The 21,892-nt window shown below is 37.8% G+C and overlaps 2 protein-coding genes across 3 annotated transcripts; both read right to left on the bottom strand.

The window, feature by feature from the left end:
* Positions 1-698: 698 nt before the first annotated feature.
* On the bottom strand, positions 699-12,824 carry LOC141647266 (serine/threonine-protein kinase EDR1). Of its 2 annotated transcripts, XM_074455386.1 has the most exons (14): positions 12,157-12,824; positions 9,349-9,771; positions 8,679-8,782; positions 6,524-7,656; positions 5,546-5,586; positions 4,635-4,703; positions 3,912-4,012; positions 3,049-3,127; positions 2,870-2,968; positions 2,398-2,466; positions 2,264-2,313; positions 1,397-1,573; positions 1,113-1,230; positions 699-1,022 (listed from the first exon to the last, which is right to left on the bottom strand). In XM_074455386.1, the coding sequence occupies exons 1-14, from the start codon at positions 12,661-12,663 to the stop codon at positions 1,014-1,016; spliced, it is 2,979 nt and encodes a 992-aa protein (XP_074311487.1). In that variant the 5' UTR covers positions 12,664-12,824; the 3' UTR covers positions 699-1,013. The 2 variants fall into 2 exon arrangements, with proteins under 2 accessions (XP_074311487.1, XP_074311486.1); XM_074455385.1 differs by having other exon boundaries at positions 699-1,230; positions 12,157-12,823.
* A 1,070-nt stretch (positions 12,825-13,894) lies between these two features.
* LOC141647265 (uncharacterized) lies at positions 13,895-19,292 on the bottom strand. Its single transcript, XM_074455384.1, has 5 exons — positions 19,253-19,292; positions 17,228-17,599; positions 15,007-15,095; positions 14,737-14,841; positions 13,895-14,269 (listed from the first exon to the last, which is right to left on the bottom strand). Exons 2-5 carry the CDS (start codon positions 17,406-17,408, stop codon positions 14,096-14,098), a joined length of 549 nt encoding a protein of 182 aa, XP_074311485.1. The 5' UTR covers positions 17,409-17,599; positions 19,253-19,292; the 3' UTR covers positions 13,895-14,095.
* Between the last annotated feature and the right edge of the window lie 2,600 nt (positions 19,293-21,892).

The raw sequence follows: 21,892 nt of genomic DNA, 5'->3' as shown, positions 1-21,892 counted from the left end.
ACAATCCAGCCAATACTATTTTTGGTTTGTTGCCCTTTTCTTTTTTCTTTTTTGTTTATTCCATTATTCTTTTTTACTTTGCTTTCTCTCTACTGGCTCTCAACTACTCCGTAGTTGTTAAAGTTAAAACTGTTTTGTTTATAAAATGTATGGATACAGTTGATCGATGCTTGGTAGATGCTAATATAGACAAGAGTGATATCCATGATGTTGTTCTTGTTGGTGGGTCATCCAGGATACCCACAGTTCAGCAGATGTTGCAGGATTTTTTCCAAGGGAAGGAGCTTTGTAAAAGCGTTCATCCTGATGAGGCGGTTGCTTATGGGGCTGCTATACATGTTGCTATCTTAAGTTGTGTTGGTAGTAGTAATAAGGAAGCAAATTACCATTATCAATCACCATGGCCGGCTTTCAAAGGAGGAAATTGAAATAATCATAGAAGAGGCGGAAATGTACAAGGCTGAAGATGAAAAGCACAAGAAGATGGTGCAAGCCGAGATGGCACTGGAACATAGAACTACACTCAACTACTGTCTGCCTGCCTCATTGTGCCTTCCTTCGGCCCCTTTCCACTTCATCAATCGTGATCGTGGTTTCATATGCTGTGGTTTTGGTTGCTGCGTTTTAAATGTGACCAAGTTCACCTTAAACCGATTTAGCTACAGTTTCCAACTGAAACATAAAACAACACAGCACTAGTTTGCACTTTGCTGTTTATTTAACTTACAATTACACCTCAATAAAAACGTGGCTATGTGCTCACAAATTATATGGAAAAGTGTGTTACAACTTACAATTACACCTCAATTTTCATTATAGAAAAGGGTGTTGACATACATTTCGATTCAGTGGAAAAAAAAATTCTTCACATCTTTCTGTACAAGATCTGCAGTTCATATCCCCTTCGGACTGTCACTACAGTTATCAAAAATTAATCACTGCATATGATAAAAACCCGACTGGGAACACTAGCTATTTTTCTGTGGTTCATCATTTACACACACATGTATCATCTACTTTTCCTGCATATGATTCACTTTTCGTGAATAGTAAGTTTGTGCACTGCCGCAAATATGAGTAGTCACAGATTGCAGTTAAGGAGTGGAATTTACAGAAATCTCAGGTGGCATTGGCGAGCTTTGCTGACCAACTTGTGACGGGACTGCGAGTTGTTGTAATGACTTGAGAGCTACACAAAGCTGTGCAAATGAAGGTCGAAGGTTGGGATCACTGTCCAATTGGAGACCAAATAAGTCAGTAACAATCTATATGACCAATTACAAAACAATGCTTGTATAACATCGTTCCATATATGTAATTGTGAAAAACGGAATACTTGTTAACAAGAAGAAAAGGTGGTCCGGGGGGAATAGGTGTTGAGAAGCTTAGAACTTACGACTGCCAACACTCCCATATAATCCGAGCAACAAGAGGGTCGAGTTCCTTGGGGATGTCGAGACGCCGATTCTGGAAACCTACTGCCCCTACAACTTGCATTGGGTTCATCCCACTCCAAGGGAGACTCATGGTTGCCAGCTCCCATAAGATCACTCCAAAGCTATAAACGTCGCATCTGTGTACCCAACAATAACCGCATGTTATGAATTCAATTACGGATTTACAATAGAAAACATTGCCAGATAAGGAATGTGAATCAGAATTACGCAGCTCAGCAGACATATTTAACCTACTTTCAATCAGGCTTGCACAGCAACAGTGTAAGGAGTAATAAATATAGTTAATATCCAGGTTAAATAGCATGCAAAAACAGCTTTGCTGTTTCCCATGAGGAGCTATTCCAATGGCAGAGGCACACGGTGGTTTCCAATCACAGGACGAGAATGACTGAGTGAGGGTAAAAGAGGGAATCGTCTTTACTAACTAGGGCATTTGTACATTTCTCCTGCAGCTTGTCTAAGCCTAATACCCTGTTGGCTATCAGTGCTCACCAGAAAAGGCAGCATCTTAGAATTTTTTTTCCTAGTGTCACCTTAATTGGGTCTCAGGCAACTTCCTTTTATAAGAAAATCAACAATCAAAAGAACAAAAAAGAGAAGTGAAGAGAAGACGAAATAAACATTGTTAAAAACAGGCTCAGCAACTTAAGGATAACACTCGTCTAATTTGAAATTGGGGAATCAACAAGACCTAACAAACAATTAATCCCAATATTACAGCAGCACAAAAAGACCTGTAGTCTAAACTCTAGAGCCTCAATCCATGGATAAAACAAATGCAATCGAAAAGCAAGCTTAGCACTCACTTCTCATTTGATGGTTCATTGCGTAGTACTTCAGGCGCCATCCACTCAGGCTAATACAAAAAGAGTATATGTGTCAGTCAAAAGAAGAAAGTAACGCTTATGGAAAGATCAGGATGAAGTCTTCAAATTTTCACCGTGCCAGCAGTTGATTTGGATGACAAAAATGTGTTGTGCTTTAGCCTCGACAACCCAAAATCACCAACCTGCATAGAACAGTTCTCTTCAAGTTCAGCAAACAGATGATTACTATTCTAACGTACAGTTCCAAGTAAGAAATTCAAAAGCCGGTCATTCGAATCCATTTGAAAGAGAAGCGAGGAGAACGAGGAGCGTGTTCTAAGGGAAAAAAAGAAAAGAAAAGAAAAATCCATTCACGGCCATCTAAATATAAAAATTGTAGCCAGGACCAATAAATATATATACAATGATGTATGCTTTCCAGGGGTAATATGGTCATTCGGCATTTGTGCATCACAGCATTCACAAGGATTCCATAAATGGAGCATCATTTGATATTCTTTTTTTCCTGCCTAAGTGCATAAATCGGGAATGGAGAGAAATTGTTGGACGAATCATTAAGTTATTCAAATGAAACTTCACAAGTACCTTAACATTCCAGTTCTTGTCAACAAGCAAATTGGGTGACTTTAAATCACGGTGCACAATTGTCGGTGTACTTGTATGCAAGCAGTTCATGCCCCTTGCCTGCAGATTAAGGAAGGTGTTGAAGGCTTGCAGTTTGTTCTATTTATTCGAAAAACACAAGGGGAAGGAAAAGACCATACCACATCCAGGGCCATTTTTATCCGACGCTTTTCATCAATCTGAAAGTTGGGACGATGAAGAATACGGTACAAGCTTCCCCTGTAAATCAAAGTAAAAAGATCACTTCTAAGACCTCATGGCAGATATATAGCCACCTAAAAACTGAAAGTGATATGGGGTGTCGCCAAGTGGTGTAACATAATGCCTTCAGGTTTTCAAGCAAAATTCAAGATGCAAATTTGGACTCTGGTGGCATTTATCACAATTCTATAATCTAGGGACGGATGTACGAACTGATCTACCGCGAATGTAACAGCAACCCAGAATGCCATAGATACCGGACAATTTCAATTATGTGAGATGTATTAGCCACAGTTGGAAGCTACATCTTTGTATGTGTTGGAATGTAAGAAACCCACGAGTGAAATCCCACATTGGTGGTGAAGTAGAGAGTTGCTCAATTTATAAGGCCTAGGGATTTGCCTCCTATTGTCAATTGGTTTTAGAAAAGACGGAGTTCCCTTGGGCTTGTGACTTGTGAGGACCTCTCTCTTCCTTAAGGTTTGGCTAGGCCCATTTCGAATTCTAACAGAAAGAAGCAACGAATTGAACCCTTTGGACTTCAATATTTGACTAACTTCTTTTTTTAGTAGGCTGGGGGACTTGGAGCTCCATATATCTTACGAGTCTAGGACATGTAGGTACATGGTCAAATAAATGGTATATTCAACCCCTTGTCCCAACCATAGACGGGAAGCCTTTGAGGCATTAAGGTAAGTTTATTGTAATATATACCTCAAAGTCTCAAACATTAACCACATATAACAAATATACTGACACTACTCCAGAAAAGAACAAAGCCCACCACAAATACAGCACATACCTTGGAAGGAATTCAGTCACAATCGATAGATGAGGAGGTCGAGTAACTGCACCCATAAACAATACAATATTTGGATGGCGCAACCTGCGCATTATGCGAACCTGTATAGTAGGAGACAGTCAGGAGAAATCAGCTTCAAGAGTACATGAAAGTACAATTATTTGAAACAGTCATAATACTTTTCTAATTTCTTTCAAACAGATAGATCTACCATCCTTGAATCAACCTTTTGCTTCATGCATGATACCTTTTGGTTATTTTTTTGTTGTTCAGAATCCAATTATTAATATCACTACTTTCTTTTTAGCTATTGAAAATCAAGACATCAAAGAAGTGACAGTGACATCCACATAGAAAAGGACACCAAGAAGCTGATGCCCATGTCCAGAAGCTGGCTGGATCCGGGCTGGGATATTGTCAGTAGCGGGACGTTCTGTCAATCGGGGAAGCTGGAAATAGAGTAGTGGATGTAAGGCTCTCTAGCTACTTTGGGTTGTTCAAACTACAGAAACTAGAAGAGTCAAGTGTTGCTATCAACTAAGCTTGAATCTAACATGGCCCACTTCATATCATGTGATGCAATACCAACATTTTTGGACATAGCAAGTGTTATTTTGCCATTCCCTTCACAACACGAGAGTAGCGGTATACGAGGAACAAAAAGATGGAAGGTTGTTTCAAGCAGCCAGTTTAATTTCTTACAATAATCTGCTTTACACTTACCTCCCTTTTGAACTCTTCTAAAGCAGCGCCAGAGAAATCCTGGTCCAAGAACTTCTTAACAGCAACCTCCTAAAAAAACAGGGAGAAGAAGCTACAACCTTTAGTGTATTGAATCTTCAAGTCAATTATTATTTATAAACTGATAGGAGAGCACTTTTGGAGCATAGAGATGTACAAACACAAAGAAACTAACTGCAAGAAAGAAGTTAACCCATTAACGGAAAGAGAACTGAAGTCTCAGACAACCAGAATAAAAGTAACTCCATCCTCAGTACATAAAATTCAAGCATCTTAATCTGATAAAGTAACCAAGTCTTAATAAACAATGCCACAAACTGCAGCAGGCTACAGATGTGGTATCTCTAACTAAGCAAGAAACTGTATATTATGGAGTATATATTAATGGTAACCTAAATAAACAAAATCCAGACAAAACAACAACATTACCCCAGAGCCTCAATGGCTCCCGTAAATTGCGAGCTTGCGGGGTAAGGGGGATCGGATGTATGCAAGCTTACCCTTATGTAAGCAGCGGAAAGACGTTTCCGAATTACCTAAGATGAAAAATGTGTCGAGAACTACATCGCAGAACTGCTACTTCATAATCAAAAGAAACGCAACCACTTTAGTAAGCCATTTTGCTTTATTCCATCATAATCCAGAAGGACCAGAACCAAAGAGTAGTGCGTCTTTGGCTCCATTGGAGAACTATCATGGAAAAAAACAGACAAACATGGGTACAATTGCAAGAGATTTGACAAATCTGCGGACAGTAACACTCATACATCATAATGATGACAAATGAAGCCACCTCTAAAAGAAGACAGACAGGGGAATAGATACAAGGCCAGGAACTATCAAAAGATATGTCTAACAAATCATGAACTTAATTCTGATTTTATGGAACTTACGGTGCCATTCCAGTCTGCATGATAGACCTCGCCATATGAGCCTGTTGTCCAGAAAAATAAATGAATTAATCAAACTACAGTATATGCGAGGTGGATGACCAAATAGCAGTACAAAGATGAAGAAATTGAGGGTAGTTACAGAACACAAAATCGCAAAGGAAGAAAAATTATACAAGAAAAATCACTAGGCTACACCGAAAAAATAATGGTTAGCAGCAGGGTTACCGGATTCGCAATTCGTTCAATTCGCTTTCTTAATTCTAATTCACGATTCGCTCAATTTAGCGAATTACATTATTTTAAAATTCGGTAATTCGTCGAATCCAATTCGCAAAAGGATTATCCTTTTATATCAACAAAGCTAAAAAAAAAAATCATCTTCCTGTCAGAAATCAAAATCAAATTAAAGCTAAATCTACAAATCTACAATAGTGAATCAAATCATTGTGCTTGGCTTCAAAGTTCAAACTTCAAAATAATTAGGTATCTTGTCTATACTTCAATTTTTCCTGATTTTTTTTGGTTTTTAGCATAATCATATAATTCGCTCATCTCAGCGAATTAAAAGCGAATTGGGACGAATTAAGATGAAAACGAATTGCGAATTAATTCGTTCGAATTAATTCGCAATTCGGAGGGGGGGCGAGCGAATTAGGTAACCCTGGTTAGCAGTACCAAATGTTAACACATGAGCATCCCTATCAGATTACATGAAGCTGTAAATCAACAACAACAACAACATTACCCCAGTCCCTAAATGGCTCCCGCAAATTGCAGGGTACGGGGGGTTAGATGTATGCGGCCTTACCCTTATCTTAGCAACACAAAGAGGCTGTTCCCGGAAATTAACAGCATGAACATATAAACAAAATCATCAAAAGATAAGGTAGAACTCCAAAAGCCTACACATCAAAAGATACGACTGAAATAAATAATCCAACATGTTTATGACATGAAAAGGGTAACTTATGGTTTTACCTAGGCCTATTCTTTCGCCAATATCAAGGTCTTCCCACAAAATTTCGCATTCACCAACATCATCTAGTTCTGGGTCAACTGAACTTCTACTAGAATCAACAGGCCTGGTAGTTCCTGCACCATTTAATATGAAGCCTGTCCCCACAAATCCCTCACGTGTGCACTTTTTGCCCCCAAGCAACCCGTCTTTCTGGCGCTGTTTTCCCGGATCAAGCATGTCACTTGAAGAAGTTGCTTCCTTCATGGGGGAGGCTCTTTTATCTTCATCAAGATTATTAGTGTGATCTGCAGTAGTACTAACAACAGAATTACCAGTGTTGCCATTTACTTCGCTGTGAGACATATTCCCTGCTATTTGGGAGCCAGCTTGATAGATGTTTTGGGAGGCTGCAGTACTGGATGAAGCATCCAATGGCATTGTGTTATTTTTGTTCACGTTGTTATTTCTAGGGATAACTCCTTCAACAAAATCATGGTCTTTCTTTGGGAGAAAATCATTATTAACTGCCTGATGGTTCTTCCACATCATTAAAGGAGGCCTTCCAGGCACAGCATCAGTTTTTAGTCTCTGACGCTCCTCCGTCTTAAATTTGGGTTTATTTTGCTGCAAGTTCTGCCCGGAGACTCTTACGTGGAATGGATTAAGGTCTGCAAAAAGGTTTTTTGGATCATCTGAGTTACCTTGGCCATATGGTACTACATTAAGATTCAACCTGGTACCATCACCAACTGCAAGGGAACCACGATGAGCTTTGAAAAGAGAAGCCCCTACTGCTGATGTAGAGGGCAAATCCATCTGACTGTGAGAGCTTGCCTTAGACGATACTCTTGAAGGCCCAGCAGCCATGTCATTACTGACACTTGAAGATGAAGGTAACGATTCCATCTTTTCAGCGATAGAATTCTGACCAAAATGAGAACCATTGTTGACAGGGGGAACCCAGATAGATGCTGAATTATTACCAATCGATGCCTTTGGTTTTCGGTAAGGAAATTCAAGATCATTTGATGGGTTCATCAAAGGAATTTTGTTTAACTTCTGGTGGTATGATGGAATAGAAGAATCGTTAGTATTCAACACATCTGCAGGTATCAATGTCCCTGGGGCTGCCATAAGATCAACTAGAAACTCTCTGTGTGCAAGAAAGACGACAGTAGATAGTTAGCTGCAGATAATTTCAAGTAACAAGAGGTATGGCAAAAGCAGTGTCAACAACCAGCCAGTTAGAATCAAACATATGTCAATGCCAATAATCTGAGCATGGCATTCGAGAGATCCTTTCCCTAAAACTAGAACATATTCCCAAAGGGCCCAGACCAAAGTAAGGAAGCTAATGATATAGAACAACAGTTGGTGATATTGAAAATCTGGTCTTATCGCCTACAGTTATATGATACCAAGAAAACCAGACAAAGGCTCTTGTCGACAAGCTCAAAAGACGCAGCTACTTAGCTGCCAATTGAAGGAAACTGACTCTGTGTAACAGGAAGTAAACAGAATTGAAAAGGGCTAATTTTTTAGGGAAAGAAGAAAAGGAATGGAAGTAACAACAGCAAAAGGAAACTACAGCTAACAAGAGACTATAAGTGAAAGTACTAGGTGAATCTGTGGAAGGACTTCCATAGTTCCATGGTCAAAGTATCTCCTATAAACTAAATCTACATACAATAGTAAAGCTTTTGGTCTGAATACACTAATACACAAGCTACTGCACATCAAGACACTTGCCCAGGAGACCCTTTCTCGTGGGGTGTAAATAACTCATTGTTGCTTTTATGGCCAGATGGTACAAGTATTTTTATTTATTTTTTACCTAGTATGCACAATAGTATGTCACTCATATAAAATCATCAAAGTTCAATAACACCCAATCACCTTTTGAAAGAAATAAAAAGAAAACAAGATATCCAGAGTAGAATTGACATCCTTGCTGGTTTTCACTCACAATATTTTCCATTTATAAACTACGGAGTAATTCAAGAAAGCCTAAAGCATTGAGGGCGGAAAAGTTTAGTATTTAAGCGAGGCAGCACTTCAGATGATTATAGACAGACATTCTCCGTCCTAGACGTCATGTTTAAGATAGAAATGGGACATGGGTGTAACTCTAAAAAAAAAGAAATTAACTATAACAAATTGGAGATAAATATTTACCTTTCATCAGCCATCTTAATTATATTGACAGCGTCATCTTCTATACCAGTGTAATGACTTCCCTTCACAAGTCTACATGCGATCCCAACATTGTCAGCTAAAACCTAAATTGTACAAACTTGTTATAGGACATACACCAATATTTCTGAATGAATCTAGCTGATGGACAATAGAACCAACGTGAAGAACAAGAACACAACATACATATTCAATAATTACTTAAGAAGTCTAACCGGATAACTTTTACAAATTAAAAAGAAAGAACCGAAAACATATACTCCTTGGAAAGCAATGGGGGCTAAAACCTTTTCTCCAGTAATCACCAATATTCACCATATCTGGAAAGAAATTTATTGGCTGTTTTTTTTATTTCTTTGTGTAGTTCAAGCATGAAGAGAGTTAAAAGCACTGATGTAAATAGGAAATAGCAGACACGCCCAGATCATGATCTCACAATAGAAGTCACTATTCGTTTTCCTTTATTTTAAGATGAAGAGTAAACAATACGTAGATAACTCACCTACATTATATTTAGCATGGAGCTACGGAACTGTTTTTGCTTCCATACAAATTTAAGAAAAGGAAAAGGCGCCTTCTTTTATTTACACTTACTTCCACAGATAGCTAACAGACACACTCCCAAAAAAGTAGATAATAATCAGCAGCTCACCTTAAAAAGCAAAGCTCGATGGCGAGACACACCAACTTTCAAAGAGCCAATAGGAAAAACACTTGTATGCAGAGAGCTTTTCAATTCTGTGCTGATCGCCGTCCACCTCGCCAATACAACATTTGCATCCTTAACCGGTCCTCCCATGTGTTCAGTTACGAGTTCAGAAAGCCTTTGAACCAAAACGCCAATCTCAGAAGCCGAACAGTCAAGTAAAATACACTGTGCAACTTGCTCTAACTCCACAAGTATAGGATCAATCGTCCTATTGACTATCACAGCTTCAAACCCAGAATCACCTGCATTAGTTTCAAGATCAGCAAGAGAAGGCATCTTTCCCTGGAGCGCGGGATCAGTGGAAAGACCGAATACATCGTAGAAACCATCTATTACTCTCTCCTGGTAGTCAAGGACGCTATAATCCTGGCAAAAGGAACATCTAAACTCAGATGAGGATGTGTAAAGAAGCAAAGTAATATCAACAAGAACTACATCTTCTTAATCCTACATCACACACTAGTCAAAATAAGTTGTCCACTTTTATTAGACAACTATGACCTACATAAGAAGATTCGCATAATGGGGAAGGAGTGAAGGACCGAAGGAATATTTCCACTTAGGTGTCAGAGGTTTCGCCTAATTTCACTTTGGTGCTGTCAGTTTGGTGACCTGAGTTTTGAGATATCAAAAACGAACCATTTTAAGCTTAATATAATAAAGTATTTTTGCAAAACTATGTGGAAATTCAACCTTATATTCACTTTAAATTTTTTATTTGCATTTTCATAGGTTGAGAAATTTTCGGGGCCTAAGTGAGAAATAGTCCAGACCTAAAAACAGCAAAGTGGTATTAACCAAACCTCAGGGGACCAAACTGAAAATTATCCTAAAAAAAACATTGCCTCCTACAGAAAGCTTCAAATGAGAAAAAAGAATAATCCTGTGACTGTCCAAGTACAGCCGTTTTCCCGTGGCCAAATTGTTGAAAACATTAAGATTTATTCCCTTCCATAGACACTCTTATCAAGCAACTCATCCTAGTCAGATAATTGGAGTTTAATAAACAACACCAAAAATCTCATCATGCATTTATAGTTAGTGACCCAGCAAAAGTGGAACTATTCTTCATTTACACCAAAGTACGAAAACTGTGATGTGGACCTGAATACAAACCGTCTTTTGAGTGGGTTGGTAGATGCTAACCACAAGGATTGAAAATCTATCAATCAATTTTTACCCAAAGGAATTTAAATCCTTTATATACTTATATATGCTCTCACTGGATTATTCCCATAAATTTCAATTTCCGTTGACATGCAAACAAGATCAAAGTATACGGAAGCACCAAGGAGAGAGCCACTCTCATACAATCATTCCTCATGTTTTCTAAACAGGCCCAAAGTATGAGGCAAGATTGCTTAGCCCCTTGATATCTAATCATATGGCTTCCACGTACTAACCCATGCCTCACATACTATCTGTTCTCTTCAAATTAAAAGAAGAAACCATGATTAAAACAGATGTCATATCAGGAGACCAAAAAATTAACTTTCATGATTTCCACAGTGAATTAACCATAAAGGTAACCCTGATAAAAAAAATTATGAAAGTCCACATTATGTTTCATACAAGTGGAAGGTCTATCAATCCATAACACATCCACACAGAACAATAAAGCTCGGATATTGCTAGCAATTTACCCTTCCCAAATCCCAACTCCTCCGTTCAATAACCAGGCGCTGCAAAAGTACCCTGAAGCACCACTCTAATCTTTACATGCAATCAGTTAAAAAAATTATCAACTTCATATGAAACTTAAAGTTATTGATTTCCTTAATGTCATTGCCAATATTCTACCAAAAATATGAATGTTATACATTCACTCTCCTCCATCAAAAGCTTGCAGATGTTCCCCACTAGGACTCACTAATTTCCTTCAAAAACCATATACATCAACGGACTTAATTAGCTCCTCCATAATCTCCATATCTTAGTTCCCTCTAGAAAACACCTAGTACACATAATTCACCATACAAATTGACAATATCTAAGCAATAGATATCAACTTTTAACATAAACCATGTTCCTAACTTCCTAATTAATTAATCAATCTTCCTCATATCCTACAACAAAAACCTAACAACAACAACAACAGAGCCTTAATCCCAAAATGCTTTGGGGTCGGCTGACATGAATCATCCAAAGCAACAAAATGCTCACTTCAAATTCATAGGTTACCAAGTTAACTCTGCATAAGTGAGCCAAAACAACCATACTACACTCAATGGGAGGGCAGGGGAAAACATGAATATATTAATTATTTCAATTTTTGTCCTCCATTACTTTATTGAGTGACCGATTTTCTCACCCTAAAATTTTCAATCTATATTTACTACCCACTAAATTCTAATCCTGGTTTCACCACCGACTAAACCTGCTCTTCATTTTTGTGTCCAAGCATCTTTTGTCACTTTTTGTATGAGAACTAACCACACTAGACTCTATTGTGTTACCAACTCCACCTCTAAAACTTTCAATCTATGTTCTAACCCTGAACTACAAATACTAGCTCCGCCAATCCGCCACTGCCCACGCCCATCCCAATTACGTGTTTTCAACCGTCTGGCAAACAATAACTAACTACAATAGACTCAAAACAGTCACCAAGGGGGCTTGCAGGAGCGATCACCGGCCAGGGATACAATAAATACTAGTTCCCCCTAATATTTTAACCAGTAACGACAAATTCTAGTTCCGCCACAGCATACAAGAGCAACTACATACTAAAAACAACAAATTAAAGCTCACCCAGTAACGTTTAGACAAAGACTGTCCAGAAACCTCAGCACCATTAACCCGACCAACAGAATTATTCCTCTCTAAACTCAACAAAGTAGCAGCACGTATCTGATCATCCTCATAAACACTCCTAGAATACGTTTTCGACACACTTAACGCCATCGCTAATTGCATCTGATACTCCTCTTCAGACGATATAAAATCCCCTCCCCGACTCCTTACCACCGCCGGAACTCCACCTTCCCCCACCGTCGCCGCCGCCGCCACTCCTCCCCCTTCCGCCACCGCCGGCGAACTCGAATTTGATTGATCGGAAGGACATGACTGCGACTGCGACTGCGACTGCAATTGAGACTGCGATTGCACAATCGGAGTCGAAGTAGATGTCGAATTCGATATTGAATTCGATGTCGATGATGATGAAGATGATGATGTGGAGGATGAAATTAGGGTTTCGTTGAGTTGAGCACGATTAGGGTCGTGATTTTTATGGAGTTTCTTGAAAATGTGCTTCATTTTTTTTTTTCCTGTGTTGGTTGTTGTAGGAATTGTTCGTCGTCCGTGTTTTTCTCTCTCTTTGGAAATGATATATACTGTGTGTGTGACACTAAAGTCTGTTGCTGTGAACTAACACTAGATTTTGGTTTGCTTATTAATGAAGACAAGAAATAGGAAAGTGTTGGTTGTGTTTCTGTTGTTTTAGATCAGGTACGCGGCAATAGACCCAGACAAATGTCTGTTGAGTGACTTGACCCCTGGTATCGAGTCGGGTTAGGGTAGGGCTGATAAGTCTAACCCGACCCGATTACGAGCAAACCCGATCCAATAAAATCTGAGGATATTGCAAAAGAACTAACCCGACTGATGATGACATGTCACCCGACTTGACCCGACCCGATTGACCCGGTTGCCACCTTTAGGTTTGGGTAGGTTCGGTTATGCTTGGTTGGGTTTGAGTTTGTCAGGTTAAGATAGTTAGGATTCAGGATTGATTCTACAAATATGTCCGGAGTTGTAGTCTCAAGTAGGGGTTAGGTGGGGTCAGTTATGTCTAGCTTGTGTTTGATGGGAATCGGGATAAAATAGTTCGGATTCGGATAATGATTCTGAAAATTTGGACCTTGATCTCCGATCCAAAACTGTAAATGCATATAAGAGCATTTGTTGTAGTTGGGCTTGTTTACTAGGAAAAATTAAAGTCTAAAGTATTTCCTGGCCTGAAACAAATTGAGTGCCAAAATCTCAATCATACCGACATTGTTTACTCACTTGTCTCTCCCTCAATCCAATTTTAACCATGATTTCCTAGCTTCATCTCTGGTCTGCCATTTCTACTACCTTTCTCACTTACAGTGTACAATACATCCGTCACTAATTACCATTTGTGGAAAATTATGGATGTTCCACGGGTGACCAAGTTACCTTGTTTCATTGTGGTGAGGTCGGACTGGAGGTGAGATGATGACACGGAACAACTAGTGAGGAAAGAGTGAAACTAAATGGCTCGGTGGAGAGTCGATACTTTAAATTGTGGGCGATTGTTATCTCGCAGCAGTTTTCACTAAAGGCCATCCAAATAACATCTAGGTTACTACCAGACCTCACTTTGGGCATGTCCGCATGTCCAACATGACATCCATTTGGTTGTATTAAAATAGCCATACCCCTTGCAGCCAGCATGAACTAACATACGACTCTGCTGTGAGTTGAGGACTTGAGGTAGCCGAGGCGCAAAGAGAGTCACAAATGAAGCACTATCTCAAAGGATTGCATGAAAAGACCAGTCAATAATATAAATGTGTGACTCAAGATTGCAAAACCATACGCAAGAGCTACATAAACATGTTTGACACAAAAATTGCAGTAAAGCCTCAGCAAACAGAAAGACTACAACAACCAGAATACATTGATTCCAATTAGCAATGTGAATTACTCTGGTTCATAGCTATTAGTTACGACCTCTATTTTTTCTGGAGGGAACTGTAACCCAACCATCTTCATCTACCATCTGCCGGGAACTGCTCTCCTTTTTCTGCAATGGTGCAGAATCCACCATCATGTCCGACGCCTCACCATTTTCTGTGTTCTCATCATCCTCGTCCTCATCACTATCATTTATGACCTGCAGAAGGCACAAAAATCAATTGCATTTCCCTATATTCTAATAATGTGTTACAAATCTTCCGACCACATCATGAGAAGGAAAACGCTGGTTTCTAACGGATCACGAATACTTATGTACGGCGGTTTATAAGCAAATTGCAATACTCATTTACCATATAATAAAAGATACTATGTATTTACTAAAAAAATCTTATATAGCGACTTTATACTCCCTCCCAATCAGTCATTTGTTTACGTTTAATATTATTTTTTAGGGGTATTTTAATCAAAGGTAAACAAATGTGTCCTGCTAAAGGGACTTTTCTTAAATGATGAAATACAAACATAGAACCTGAATTTTCTAATACAAAAAGACGGTTACCTGTAATACCTATATCTAAGTGTAAATGCGCTTTCCTAAGGGACTTTTTTTAATGAAATACAAGCCATAGAGGCTGAAATCTCTAGTCAAGAAAAGAGAGTTACCTGTCTGACAGGACGAGGCACAGCTTTCAGTTCTCTTAACTTTTGAATTGACTGGTACTGGCCTTCCAAACACTCTTGATGCATAATCATCAAATCCTCTGCCACCTGCAACCAAGTTGTATTTTCTGAATCAAAATAAAGAAGGCCAATCCTTGGTACAGATCTTAAGCCTTCAGTAAAGCAAAATTCAGAATATATGTAAGGATCAACATTGTGGCAATAAAGATGATATAGGCAGCCCAAATCAATACTGGAAAATAAAAAAACAACCTCCTCAATGCTGCCATCTTGAGCCTCGATACCAAAAGAAATCAAACCATCGAATAGCAGGACTTCCAAATCATCTATGTATATGTGTTCTGGGTGAAAGGGAAAATACAACACTAATATTAGGAAATTAACAATTAACAAATACGAGTAAACAATAAATCAAGACCACTTGAAGGTTCATATCAAATATTATCAGGCTCATTTCAGCAAAGCAGTCCCTTGCAAAATCATCACATACAGCAGCTGACATTACCGCTAAAACTCTTCTGTCAATGGCCTCAAGGGAAGGTCGGATGAATGGGGATATGTGGTCTTACTTCAGGTTAAAAAAAAAAAAAGAAATTTCCGTATACCACACAATGAAAAATGTGTAAATAATTGCTGGAAAGCTATTTCACAATGTAAGAGCATATAGTTTATTGCGTCATTTTGCTTTGTTCAAATTCCAAAGCCAAAGTTTTAGTCTTTGGCCCCATTGGATCAATCATCAGTTACGTAAAAAGAAAACCATTTAAATTCAGACTTAAATGCAAAAGTCTAAAATTAACTCATAGACAACGACAATGGACAGAATTTCAAAGATCCAAAATTTAGTAGAAACTGAGAACAGGAATGAGAAAGGAATAACTTAGCAAATACCAGACTTTAGACCACAAAATGAATTCTAACTTTAGTATTTTTTTCCCACCCAAAGCATAATGCATTGGGGATGATAGAAGGCTGACGACAAACTAGATTCCTCAAACAAAGAAAACTTTTTCCCATTTTTGTAGTAGGCTACGAGTAAGCCCAATAGGTAAGAATGTAAGATAATGCAGAAGTCAATTCAGAGTTCAGACCCAAGTATAAGACGACATGATCAATGCTCCAATGAAAGAAGATAACAAAAAAAACCTCAAAATCATGAGTAAAATCACTAATAAGTATTTACACCATCATTACCACAAGTCACTCAAGTAGCCTCAATTTTTCTTCTGGAATTGGCTTTAAGGGTTTGTTTAGGTACACTGATTAGAGGGAAAGGGAGGGATAGAAAATTTTTGTTGGGTTGCAAATGGGATTGGACAAGTATGGACGGATTCATTTTCCTTTTAGAAGTCTAATCAAATCCTTCCAACATGGGAAAGATTTAGAGAGAAAACTCTCTTAGTCCATTCACCCTCCATCCCTTCCTTTCACTCCGCTCCATTCACCTCCCTTTCCATTTTCTAGCAGAACTCTATCCAGACAAAGCGTAAATCTTTCTTTCTCGACGCACCATCATAGCCCATCCTATAGTTTCAAAATTGACTATTGCTATTAGAAGAGTTTTCAACCCGCAACTTTGAACATCAATTTCTCAGACAAAAGGTTCAAGTATTGAATATTTTAATTACAAAAAAATGTTCTTTCCCAGATCCTGTAATGTAGATCCACCAGTGCAACCACCCCAATGATCCCATCCATAAAATCTCATATTGCTAATTGGAGACACAAATCAACCCCTACCAAATGCAGACCAAATTATCCTCTATGCTAACATTTACATTAACTAGCACCTCATTGTTCCACAATCCACATCATTATTAAGCTGCACTTACATTCCTAATACATCGCTATCTCATAACTAGTCCTTATAATCTATGATTGCTTAATCTCCACCAGTCCTAATATAAAACGTTTCTCCTCAACTACATCCAATGTACCAGGATCCGTACTGGTTCCTTGTAATCAATTCTCAATAGCTTCGTCAACATCATAGTCCGATGAAAATAGCACTATAATCTTATTGAGAAGCTAATTTGAAAAGTATATAATTGAAAAGTATATAATGTACACCATACATATAAATACAACAACCGAACCTATCGAATAAGTGCAGAACTAATGGAAGCTAGCCAGGGCAGTCGGCCCCGAACAATGAAATTGTCAATTTTTTCTAGTTTAATTTATTATATTACTCCCTCCGTCTCATTCATTTGTTTGTTTACCTGTTATATTCTTTGTTATATTCTTTGTGAGAGGTATATTAATCAAATGTAAACAAATGAAATGATTGGGACGGAGGGAGTGCTAGTTAGCTCCCAACTACAAAACCCGGTTCCGACATTGAATCGATACCTCAATTATTACTAGAAGCACACTACAATCAAATCTGACAGCAGAATTTTCAATATATGAACATAAATTCAAGTAAACAATTCATTTAAAAAAATGCAATAAAATGGAGAAAAGAATAAACCTTTGCGATTAATTTGATGAAAGAAATTAAAGATACGTGCTGCGAAATCGTTCACTTGATTAATAGTACCAAACCCATTTGAAATTCCAGCATCAAGAGCATCCCAAAGTGATAAGGTTAATGCAATACCTTCTTGAAATTGCGGAATTGATTCTGCGGATAATTGTTTGAAATCCTCCATTTTCGTTTCGCTACCAGCTGAATTTTGAACAAGAACTGAGTTTGGAGTAGTGAGAAATTGATGAAGAAAAACCCCTTGATTTTTAATTGATCGAATTGTGATTTTGTAAACCCTAATTTGAGATTTCTGGAGCTTAAAATGTACACTTGTGTTGGTAAATGGGTGAAATAGGGTTGTGCTTTGTGTTAGGACTTAGTCCCTGTTTCTTTCCTCTTTATTTTTTCACCATTTCGATTCAAATTTCAAATTTCTATTTATTCGATTCATTCGATTCGATTCGATTCGATTCTCCATTCCATTCATTCACTCCATTGATTCGATTCGATTCGATTCATTCATTCAATTCATTCATTCAATTAATTTCAATTCCATTAAAATTCAAATTTCATTTCAAATTTTTTAATTTAAATAATAGTTATTATTAATTTTGTTAACAATAATACTATTTTTTTTAATATTAATATTATTTATTATTTATTATTATTATTATAATTATAATTAATAATATTGTTAATAATTTATTTATTTATTATTATTATTACTATTATTATTATTATTATTATTATGATGATGATGATGAATATTATTATTAAAATGAATAATAATGTTATTAATGTTAATGTTGTTGTTGTTGTTGTTGTTGTTGTTGTTGTTGTTGTTGTTGTTGTTGTTGTTTATTATTATTATTATTATTATTATTATTATTATTATTATTATTATTATTATTATTATTATCATCGTTGTTATTATAATTATTATTGGTATTATTATTATTAAAATTCATAACATTTATTGGTATTATTATTAAAATTCATAACATTTATTATTAATATTATTAATGAGGCACACCGAACCGACTTGACTCACTTGCCAATACGGAGTCTTACAAGTCAACACGCTTGCCAACATGGTTACAAATTAGCTTGGTACCCTACGAATCACAAATCGTTAAAAGCGAATTCTATCAAGTTGATTACTGAAAATACATGTAACACATTTTCTATAAGCGATTCACGAATCGGTAAGGCGTATTCATAGCGAATATGGTAACCGTGCTTGCCAAACCATCATTTGAGGTACACATAAAACCTATAAATATCTCACTATTCACCAATCAATGGTAAAAACTTCTCACCAACAACTTCCTCTCTCTAGAAGTAAGACTAATCGAGCTACTACAAGAGGGCAGAGAGACCTTAGTTTCAAGCAATGTCCCGACTATCCACCATTACCATAAGGCATCGGAGAAGGACCTTTTGCATACCCTCTGAGGCCTTTGTTACGCGTGAAAGATCCATCCGAAGAGAGCAAGCATAGGCTCGAGATACCATATGAGAGTAGAGCGTTGACTCAACCTGAATTCGAGCAACGCTTACTTGAGTGTTTTTATTCTAAACAATTATTTTACTAATATCATTATTAATATGACCTTATTATTTATTATTGTTATTAAAAATATTATTAGTAGAAAAATACTATTTTTTCATTATTATAATTTATGATTATTCATATATAATATTATAATTTTTTTCTTATAAATAATAATTTTAGTATTACTATTATACTATGAATATTAATATATTATAGTTGATAATAACAATAATATTGAATACTATTATTATTATTAATATGATTATTTCAGTTCAATTCACTTCAATTGACTTTATTGATTCGATTCGATTCACTTTCATTCTATTGATTGATTCGATTCGATTCACTCCATTCGATTCGATTCGATTCGATTCACTCCATTCGATTCGATTCATTTCGATTCGATTCGATTCAGGGCTCTATTCGATTCGATTCAGATTGATTCACTCTAAAAAAGCCAGAAAGAACAGGGCCTTAGGATCATGTATCATTCGTATGGACTGTTGGTAGCCCAATTGCCTGCCCATGCCCAGTGGATTTGCTTATTCGATAAGTTTTAAGTAAGACCGCTTTACACGATGACAATAATGTAATACGACTATCACCGCGGATTGAAGGCAGGGAGGAGATGAGGGTGGCGGAGCTGATGACGGGTGATGGGAGTGCTTGGGACACGGAAAAATTGGAGGAGTGTTTGTTGCCTTTTGAACAGGAGCGAGTTTCTAATATCCGTTTGGGTCGTCAGGGGTATGAGGATTCGTGGTATTGGAGTTTGGAACGGAATGGCGAATACACTGTTCGATCAGCATATAAGCTGCTTGTAGGGGAGGATGTTGAGACTATGGAGACCTCGAATTTGGAGAAGAGCAAATGGCTTTGGAATAATTTGTGGAAGGTCCAAGTGTGGCCCCGGATCAAGCTATTCTTTTGGCAATTGTGCAATGACGCTCTAGCTACAAAGGTAAATTTACATAATCGAGTCGGTCATGATGATGTCTTGTGTCCGTTGTGTCAGTGTCATGTCGAGTCGGGTCTTCATTTGTTTCGGGATTGTGGGGTAGCAAGGAGTGTGTGGGAGGAGGTTGAGTTGCTGGGCGAAGAAGGAGGGGGAGCTAGCTCGGTGCGAGATTGGGTGGAGGGGTGTTGGCGTGAATTGGGAAAGAGGGAGTACGGGTTAATGATGGTAGTTTGCTGGGCGGTATGGGAGGCGAGAAATAGGGTTGTTTTTTAGGGAGGACGGGTTGAGGTGGCGGAGGTGGTGAAAAGAATACAGCGGGTTGTGGAGGAGATGGAAGGGGAGTTGTTGGTGCGGGCTATGAAGGGGGATGGGCAGCAACTATCTGATGGGATGGTGGGGGATGGTTGGAGAGTTCCTGACACGGGATGGGTGAAGCTAAATGTTGACGCGGGGGTGAAGGATGGCTTGGGTGTGGGCATTGGAGCCGTATGTCGTGACAGTGGAGGGAAGGTGCTTTGGGGCATGGCGCATAGTAGGAGGGAAGTTTGGGAGGTACATGTGGCGGAAGCAGCTGCAATCTTTGAAGGACTCGAGCTCGCGGCGGAGAAGGGTCATGACCGTATCGTGGTGGAAAGTGATTGCTCGCAAGTGATTGAAGCTTTGAGGCAACGCAAGATGGGACGTAGTTTATTTTCTTTTATTATTAACGATATTTTACGGTTGTGTAATTCTTTCATTTCTGTTTCTTGGTCCTTTACGAGTAGGCGGAACAATTCGGTGGCTCATGAGTTAGCACATGTAGTGCCGGTAGGATCTGGTAGAATTGTTTGAGTCGATAAGCTACCTGAGCTTGTTGATCGGCTTATTACTTCGAATTAATGCATGTACCCAGTTGGGTTTCAAAAAAAAAAAAAAAAAAAAAACTATAGCATGTTTTACTTACTAATCTGCTAATTTTAGACTATGTTTGGTAAATAGCAGATTAATATTAGTAGAAGCAGATTTAGAAAGCAGATTTGACTAGCATAATGACTTAACAGGTTTGACTAGCAGATTTATTTAGCAGAATTGTTTTAGAGGTGTTTGGTAATTGACAGTTTTAAATTAGCAGATTGTTTGAATTCTTTGTAAAATGACAAATAAGGATATAAACAAATTATTTATTAAATATATAAAAGGAAGGTTAGTAATTTTCAGGGGGGTAAAGAAGACAATTTTTTTCCTTTCTAATCCGCTAACTCAATATGCTAGTAGGAGCAGCATATTGCAAAATAGCATATTGGACCTCAATATGCTATTTCAATATGTTATTAACCAAACACTCTAAATAGCGTATTCGTAAGTCAAACATGTTAAATCTCTCCAATATGCTGAAATTTGGCCAATATACCATTTACCAAACAGAGCCTTAGTGTTTTGTAAATAGCATATTGAAACAATAGATTGGAAACCTAAACCCACTAATTACCAAATGCTTTTACTAAATTTGCTAATTGAAATATACTTCATCCATTCAACTCCACACTACCACTTTCCATTTTCTACCAGTAAGCTAGGTAGCACCAAAACGGACACGGACACGACACGGACACATGACACGGCATCCCATGAAATTTAGGACACGGGACACGTTATTTAAATTTAATAAAATATATATTTTGTAGTTATATATGTGTGATTTTATTTTTGAAAAATATTTGATATTAAATTTAAATAAATGAAGGTAAAATTTGACGTTAAATATAACTTATTCTCATTTCTAAAACCAAAAGCCAACTTATAATCAATCTATTCGACATCGCATTACTTGTCTAAAGAACATCATTTGCCCACCAAATTCAACCATATAACAATTCACGCCATTTACCTTAAATTCAACTTTCCGTTTTAAGGTGTGTCCAAATACCATGGACACGGCTCAAAATAGCATAGACACGCGTCGGACACGTGCCCAGATAAAAGATGAAAATTAGACACGGCTTTACAGGTGTCCGACACGTTTTGACGTGTGTCCGACGAGTGTCGTGTCCGACACGGGTGTCCGACACGGGAACACCGATTAGGAGGAGTGTCCGTGCAACCTAGCCAGTAAGTGGATTATACATCTGATGTAGTACATCAGATGGTATAGTTTTTGAGCATGAAGATAAAGTTT

Source organism: Silene latifolia, chromosome 3 (assembly GCF_048544455.1).
Source record: "Silene latifolia isolate original U9 population chromosome 3, ASM4854445v1, whole genome shotgun sequence".
Lineage (NCBI taxonomy): Eukaryota > Viridiplantae > Streptophyta > Magnoliopsida > Caryophyllales > Caryophyllaceae > Silene > Silene latifolia.
This window is presented reverse-complemented; position numbering and strand designations above follow the sequence as displayed.